This window comes from Galeopterus variegatus, unplaced genomic scaffold (genome assembly GCF_000696425.1).
Source record: "Galeopterus variegatus unplaced genomic scaffold, G_variegatus-3.0.2 Scaffold723, whole genome shotgun sequence".
Taxonomy (NCBI): domain Eukaryota; kingdom Metazoa; phylum Chordata; class Mammalia; order Dermoptera; family Cynocephalidae; genus Galeopterus; species Galeopterus variegatus.
The window spans coordinates 497,197-504,996 of NW_007726834.1; the positions used below are offsets into that span (position 1 = coordinate 497,197).

Below are 7,800 nucleotides of genomic sequence, written 5' to 3' on the forward strand. Positions count from 1 at the left end.
GGCTCCAGGCAGAAAGACCCCCCGGCCGGGGACCCAGGGCTCGAGTGCAAAGGCGAGCGCAGCCGGTGCAGGGGGCTCCCGCAGCCATCGGTCACCTGGGGGAAGGGCAGCCGCTCACCGAGAATCCTCTTCCCTTACCGGAAGGCCTGGGAGACTTTCACCCCCTAAACTTCACGGAGCCACCTAGGTGGGGAGCCCGGACTCCTGGGTCTTTCTGGAGCCTGGCGGGAGGGTTTCTTCGTGCCCTGGGGCCGAGGGGTGGCTGGGCAGTGAGACTGGGAAAGGAGAGCTTTGAGCCACATGGGCTGGGGTTGAATTCCACCTCCTTCACTTACTGTCTGACTTTGTTACTGAACCTCTCAGGGTCTCAGTGTCCTCATCTGTGAGATGGGGTTAATAATACCTTCTCTTTAAAAGGATGAAATGAACCAGAAGTGAAGTGGAGCTAAAGCTTGTTAGCATTACTGCGTTAGATGTCTGGGGTGCAGTTTCCCTGGAAGAGCATTGAGGCGGGATTATACAACAGTAAGAAGGGTAGGTGGTGGATGTGTTTGTGTGGGTTGCTCCAACCTTGCCTCCGGGCCCATCAGAGCCTTCACCATCCTCGGCGGAGCTGGCACTGTCCCGAAGCCTGGAGCGAGAGGGTCGGTGTCTCCGGCCCTTGGCCAGCAGTTGGGCCCTGGCTTTGTGTAAACTGCTGTCCAGTCTGGTGGTCTCTGGCACAGCCAAGTCCAGGTCTGCGAAAGGGGTGGAAGGGGCAGAGACCAGATCCATGAGACGACCAGCCCAGAGGCCCACCTCAAGCAGCCTCCCATACTCACAGCCCAACATTCAACCAGTGTTTCCAAGTACCAGGCACTGGGAGTACAGACGAGATGAAAAACAGGGACTCTCACAGTTTCGGGGCAGCCAGACGTGTCCCCACATAAATACGGCACAGTGTGATGAAGCTTCATGTGGGCACAGAGGAAGACAGGACAACCCTGTTTGGATGGGTCAGAGGAGGAAACACCAGAGCAGGGTCAGGACTGGGTGGGAGTTTACAAGAGATGAGGTTGGTGAGACTGGCATATGTAATACTAGGCAAGCAAGGGGTGGCCCCTCTAGGGACAGTTGGAGGATAGCTTTGTGGAGAGAAGGGCTGGGGGATGAGGCTGGAGAGATCATGCTAATAATGACTACCATTTAAGAAGCACATACTAGCACCAGATGATGTACATATGTTACTTAGAACAAACGGGTGGGGTCAGGACAGCTATTACGCACATTTTACAGCTGAGCAAACTGAAGCTCAGAGATGTTAAGTCACTTGACTAAAGCCACCAGCTAGCAGTACTCCAGGATTTGAGCCTGGCTAGTCTGGTTCCAGAGACTGGCCCAAATGGGGACACTGGCTTGCTGTGCCACTCTCAGGGTCACACTCAGAGGGAACACTGCTGAGCATCTAGAGGGCTCGCAGTTGAAGTGGCCCAGAGGGACCTCCACAAGCCAGTGGCAGTGGCAGGAAGGAAAGTCCCACAGTCCTCTGAAGCCTATTTCTCCTGTCCTGGAGTCTGTGGCCCAATTCTAGGTCCTGCATGAGGACACGGAGGAAGAGCAGGCAAACCCAACAGTGCCTGCGTAAAACCCTTATTGCTCATAGCCGTACATTTCATGTGCTCCACCTGGGAATGAAGCCCTCACTCTGTACTGACCCTGAGCTTTGCACTGAGGTCTCTAAACAGAAAAGATTTTTCCCAGGCTCTGGGAGGGTCAAGATCTTTCTTCCCCAGTCCACCCCCTGTGATCTTGGGGACACCCATTCCATCATTTGTGCCTACCTTGCCTTGTCTGCTCTGCTCTCTTACCTGCAGACGCCCACTAAGCCACCCCACTTGCTCTCCTGGCTTAACTACCACCTATGTCTAGTTCCAGCCCTGACCCCTCCCTTGAATTCCAAGCCTGGGCACTCAGGTACCTTCCAGGGAACTTGCAACGTCAAAGGCCCCCAGGCACCTCAAACTCAACCCATCAATATGAACCCATTACCTTGCCTCAAACTTGCTTCTGCTCTCTTCCCTGACTCAGTGAAAGACCCCATTGTCTACCCAAGTTACCCAAGTCAGACAGCTCCGACCTACCCTTCTCCGGCCCCAGACCTAGTTGCTAATTCATGTGTCCAGCTGTCTGCTTGATACCTGGTGGAGTCTGGATGTTTTGTCCCCTCCAAAAACTCATGTGGAAATTTGATCTCCAATGTGGCAGTGCTGGAAACTGATTGAGTCATGGGGGCGGATCCCTCATGAGTGGATTAATGCTCTCCCTGGGGGAGGGGGGATTAATGAGTGAGTTCTTGCTCTATTAGTTCCCACGAGAGCTCGTTGCTTAAAAAGACCCTGGCACCTTCTCTCTCTCTCTCTTGCTTCCTCTCACCATGTGATCTGCTTGTACCCACCGGCTGCCTGCCACTTTCCACCATGAGTAGAAGCAGCCTGAGGCCCGTGCCAGATGCAGCTGTCCCAGAATCGTAAGCCAAATAAACCTCTTTTCCTTATAAATTACCCAGTCTCAGGCATTTCTGTTATAGCGACACAAGACAGACTAAAACAACACCTCAAATTGGATGTCCAATGGGCATCTTCAACTTACATGAACTGTAATAACTGAACTCCTGACTCCCACCCCACAGGCTGCTCCTCCCAGTTTTCCTTCCCGTCTTGGTAAATGGCAGCTCCATCCTTCCAGCTTCTGGGGCCAGACGCCTAGAATCTTCCTTGATTTGTTTCCCTCCCATCCTACAAACCAATCTGTGCACAATTCCTGTGGGTTCTACTTTGGAAATATATCTAGACATACTGAAATATTTATGATGAAGTGATAAGATGCTTTGGATCAGGTTCAAACTAATCCAGAGTAATAGAGGTGGAGAGTGGAAGGGGATATGCCATCAAAGACCGCATAACGACGTTTTGGTCAACCAGGGACCGCGTATAGGACAGTAGTCCCATGAGATTATGATGGGGCTGGGGCGTGTGGTAGGCTGTACCATCTAGGTAAGTGTAAGTACACTCTATGATGTTCACACAACAAAATCGCCTAACGATGCACTGTTCAGAACGTATCCCCATTGTTAAGTGCCGAACCACTGTCTAGGAAACAAGACTGGCCGTGAGTCGGTAATCGCTGAGGCCGGTGACAAGTACATGAACACACGATGGAGCACACTGTGCTTCTCTCTCTACGTTTGAACACACTTGAGATTTTCCACAATAGAATGTTGTTTGTGAGTGTGAGTGTATATACACACTCATGTACATGCACACATATGGAAGGAGAGAGAGAGGCGGGGGGGGAGGGAAGTGGAGAGGGACAACTTCTCACAACTGCCCTGGTCTTGGTCACCATCATCTCCTGCCTCAAGTATTACAGAAAGTCCCCTCGCTGGTCTTTCTCCTCCCTTTCCCGTTTACAGTCTGTTTTCAATGCAGCAGCCAGAGTGATCCTAACAAAGCATGTCAGCTCATGTCACTCCTCTGCTCAGAACCCTCCGGTGACTTCCATTTCATGCAGAGTAAGAGCCGAAGTTCTCCCAGTTGCCTTCCAGACTCAGGCTGTGTTCCCCTTACCTCTCTGAGCTTCTACGTCTCTCCCTGCACTCCAGCTCCTGGCTCCTGGCTCCTCCTCACACAGGCCCAGCCTTCACCTCAGGACCTTTGCACGTCCTCTTCCCTCTTCCTGCAAGCCTCTTGCCGTGGATTTCTTCATAGTTCTCCCTCACCTCCTGCAGGTCTTTGCTAAATGCTTTCTCTCATTGAGCCCTCCCCGACCACTCAATTTATAATACACCCCCACCATTCCAAATCCCCACTCCTGTGTTTTTCTATATCATTTATCACTCTGGCATACTATATATTATACTCATTTAGTTTATTGTCTCTTTCCACCCATTAGAATGTCCGCTCCATGGGCCGGCCTGTGGCTCACTCGGGAGAGTGCGGTGCTGATGGCACCAGGGCCACAGGTTCGGATCCCATATAGGGATGGCCGGTTTGCTCACTGGGTGAGCGTGGTGCTGACAACACCAAGTCAAGGGTTAAGATCCCCTTACTGGTCATCTTTTTTTTAAAAAAAAGAATGTCCGCTCCATGGGGACAGACTTTTCTCTGTTTTGTTCACTGCTCTATCACAGGCATAGAGCAGTGCCTGGCACACAGTGGGTGCTCAGTAAATACTACTGTAGTGAAAGAATAAAGTTCTGTGATTAGCCTTCCTCACACCATAGGAACTGGCCTCCCCTCTCCCTCCGGACTGAACTGCCTTAGCTCAGACCTTCTCCAGCTGCCCCCACCTCCTAGCCCCACAACCCAAAACGTGGCCTCAGCATCTATCCGTCCTTCACTCCCTGCCTCCCATCTGGCTGCCTCCCCACACCTTCCACAGGCTGGGAGAAACATCCTAAGGCACATTTCTGACCATGTCCTGTACTCTCCTGCTTTAAAAAACCTCTTGGGGGTGGAGGGTCCCAAAGCCAACAACATAAAGTCCATGCTCCTCCGCCCTCCACTCAAGGCCCGAGGGGACCAGCCTACGCTTTCTGGGATTCCCATAGGCTCCTCCTCCTACCTGCTCATATCTGGCACCGTGGTTAAGAGCATTGGCTCTGGAGCCAGATGGCACAGGCCCAATCCAGTTCTGCCACTTGCTGGCTGGGCAAGCCTGGGCGAGTTACTTACATTTAGGTATCTGCTTCCTCATCTGTAAAATGGGAACGTAATAGCAGCATCTTCCTTGTAGGATTGTTGTGAGTGTCACATAAGATGAACCATACCAAGTGCTTCACCATAATGCCCGTGACTTAGTAAGAGCTCAACGGGCACGCACTGTTGATGGTGTTGGTGGGAGCCACACTGAACTGCTCATCCTGACACCCGGTAGAGACCTAGACAGACACCCGACTGTACCTTGTTTCCCACCTCCATCCCTGTGCTCCGGCTGCTCTCTCTGCCCATCGCTCTCCAACCCTTTTTTGCCAGGCTAATCATTTCTTTTTTTTTTTTTTTGGTCTTTTGTCTTTTTCCGTGTCCGGCAACGGATTGCAACCCTCAGTGTTGCCCCCGTACCGGACCGGGGACCGGCAACGGGATCGCAACCCTCGGTGTTGCTCCCGTGCCTCGCTCAGCCAGTGAGCGGGAACCGGTCTGTATGTGGGATCCGAACCCTCGGGCGGGAGCGCCACCGGGCCGGCCCCAGGCTAATCATTTCTAATGCATCACCTCCTCTCCCGCTTTGGACAACAGCACCTCTTCAGGCCTCTGCACTATGCTGTGGTCGGGAGTGACTGCCTCCCGTGCCTGTCTGCACACTGCACAGGGTGAAGCCCTTCCCCACGCACCGTGTATCATGAGCCCCTGGCGCGGTGCCTGGCAGGGAGCAGGTGCTGAGTTGGGGTTGAAGCAAAATCACCCTTCCAGGTGCCAGTGCAGGAACTGACGTGAGTCATGTACAGGCACATGCCCATGTTCCGTCACATCCCACATTTTAATTCTCTGCACAGCACTCTTCACTATCTAATATGTGCCTTGTTTATTTACGTGGTCTTTTATTATCTGTGCCCCTGCACTAGAATTCAAGCTCCACAAAGACAGTGACTCTGTCTGGCTTGTTCACTGCTGTCCCCTGAGAGCCTAGAACAGCGCCTGGCACCTATTAGGAGCTCTATAAATATTTGTCAAATGGACAAAGAGGCAGAGAGTGACTGGGGGGGCTACTACTTTAGATTGAGCAGCCGGAGGTCTGGGTGACAATCAAGAGCCAAGTTTGTAGAAAGAACAAGAAAAACGTTGGCCGGTTAGCTCAGTTGGTTAGAGCATGGTATTGATAACACCAAGGTCAAGGGTTCAGATTCACGTGCCAGCCAGCCAAAAAAAAAAAATTTTTTTTAAGTAAAAAAAAAAACACAAGAAAGCTTTCTAAGGAGCAGGAACTGTGCAGGCTTGGGTTTAGTGTGTCTGAGGAGCAGTCAGGGGGCCAGTGCAGCCTGCATGGAGATAGGACTGATCGGTTGAAGGGAGAGGGTGGACACAGGCTGTTGCAGTTGTCCCAGGGAAGCAGTCGGTGGCTTGGAGAGGTGAGAGGTACTGTCAAAGAACTGCTGTCTTGGACCCCAGGCTTGATGCCACTCCTCCAATGCCTCAGCTGCCCCAGTTTCACTTCTGACGTTCCTAGCCCCTGGGGCGGAGCTGGGGGAGAGAGCACTCTGTTCCCATCCCCCTGACATGGAGTCTCCAGGCACTGCCTGGAAGCAGCAAGGATTGAGGAGTGAACCACAGAATAACAACAGCTAATACTAATTGTGCTCTTACTGTGCTAGGCACTGTTCTAAGTGCTTTACAATTACTAGCTCCTTTAATTCTTCCCACAACCCTACGAGGAAGGGACTACAGGAATCCCCAGGGCAGCCTTAATTTGCCCAAGGACATAAAGCTGGTGAAGACCTGGCCAGAATTAAAGACAGGCAGTCTGGCTCTGCTGGTAACCAACAAGCATACTAGAGCCTGTGAAGCAGAGATGGGAGTGACTTTTGGGTACAACTCATTTTATGGGTGGGGAAGGGCTCAGAGAGGAGAGGTTTGGTCTAGGATGCAGAGGGAGTTAGGGGCTGTATCCTGGGCTCCTGGGAGCGGCACTCTTGCCTCCTCTCCAGTCTGGCACTCGGCTGGCGCCCAGCCAACCTGCACCAGAGGACTCATCAGCACCATGGTCCTCTCACGTTGGAGAGTCTGGGGAGAAAAGGAACTCCTAAGGGGCTTGGAGGCTTTGATGCAAGGTAGAGCCACCCTCTCCAGGTCCTTGCTCTACAGGCTCTCTCACCTGCTCCTTCCATCTCTTCCCTCTTCTCTGCTCCGTCCCTTTCCTCTCTTCCCCACCTAACTCTCTCCTTCTCCCTCTCAGGCCCTGGGCAGTGGGAATCATGAATATTTAATTGGCTTTTGCACCAGGAAGCCAGAGAGGCAGGGCCCAGCTATGTCCGCAGTGAGGAGGAAAACACGAAGGGTTTGGGTTGGGAGGAGAGGACAGGGAGGTAGGGGCAGTGGAGGCAGAAAAGCCCAGGGAAGGGAGAATTCACCTCTACTGGGACAAGGGTTAGGCTGGCCTGTGTGAAGAAAGAGACTCAGAGACTGAGGCCCCCCAATGCAGTTAAAGGCTGGGGTACCCCAGGGAGGCTGGGGTGGGAAGCAGCATTGCCAAGGCAAGTTGCAGTGGCAGGGGAGGAAGAGAGGGAGGAAGGGGGTGGGGAGAAGCTGGGAGCCGTGTGGCCTTCCACGTATATGCGCCCCTCCAGGCTGTAACATGGGCAGCCTTCAGGCGGCTTCTCCTCTATCCTCACCTCTCCCTCCACATTCCTTAGCTGACTCCTCACCCAAATCCAGCTGGGAAAGAGCCTTTCACCCCACTGCATTGCATGCTGGGAACTCTGCCCTGCCGGGGTGGTCTCTTTCTCCAATCCATACAACAGAAGACTGCAGGGGGTAGGTGATGGTGTGAGCATGTGTGCACGCACCCCAGTGTGTGCTGAGGACATGGGTATGCAGACCAGGTAGGGGGGCCCACCTGGGGTACTGAGGCTGTGTCTGCCTTATACATTTGATTTCAGTGCACATCCCAGCAGGGTGAGGTCCCACACAATTAGTCCCACACCTGTAGACAGGTGTACAGCACAGTGATTAAGAGCAGGGAGTCATGGGGCCAGCCCATGTCTCACTTGGGAGAGTGCGGTGCTGATAACACCAAGGCCATGGGTTCGGATCCCTATATAGGGAT

General features: G+C 52.9%; 1 protein-coding gene across 1 annotated transcript in view; it reads right to left on the reverse strand.

The window, feature by feature from the left end:
* LOC103589771 (neurabin-2-like) overlaps positions 1-7,800 on the reverse strand; it is a 50,192-nt gene that overhangs the window by 6,864 nt on the left and 35,528 nt on the right. Inside the window, exon 14 of the mRNA XM_008571815.1 lies at positions 571-737. Coding sequence (XP_008570037.1) covers positions 571-737 — 167 coding nt within the window. The remainder of the gene's footprint in view (positions 1-570; positions 738-7,800) is intronic.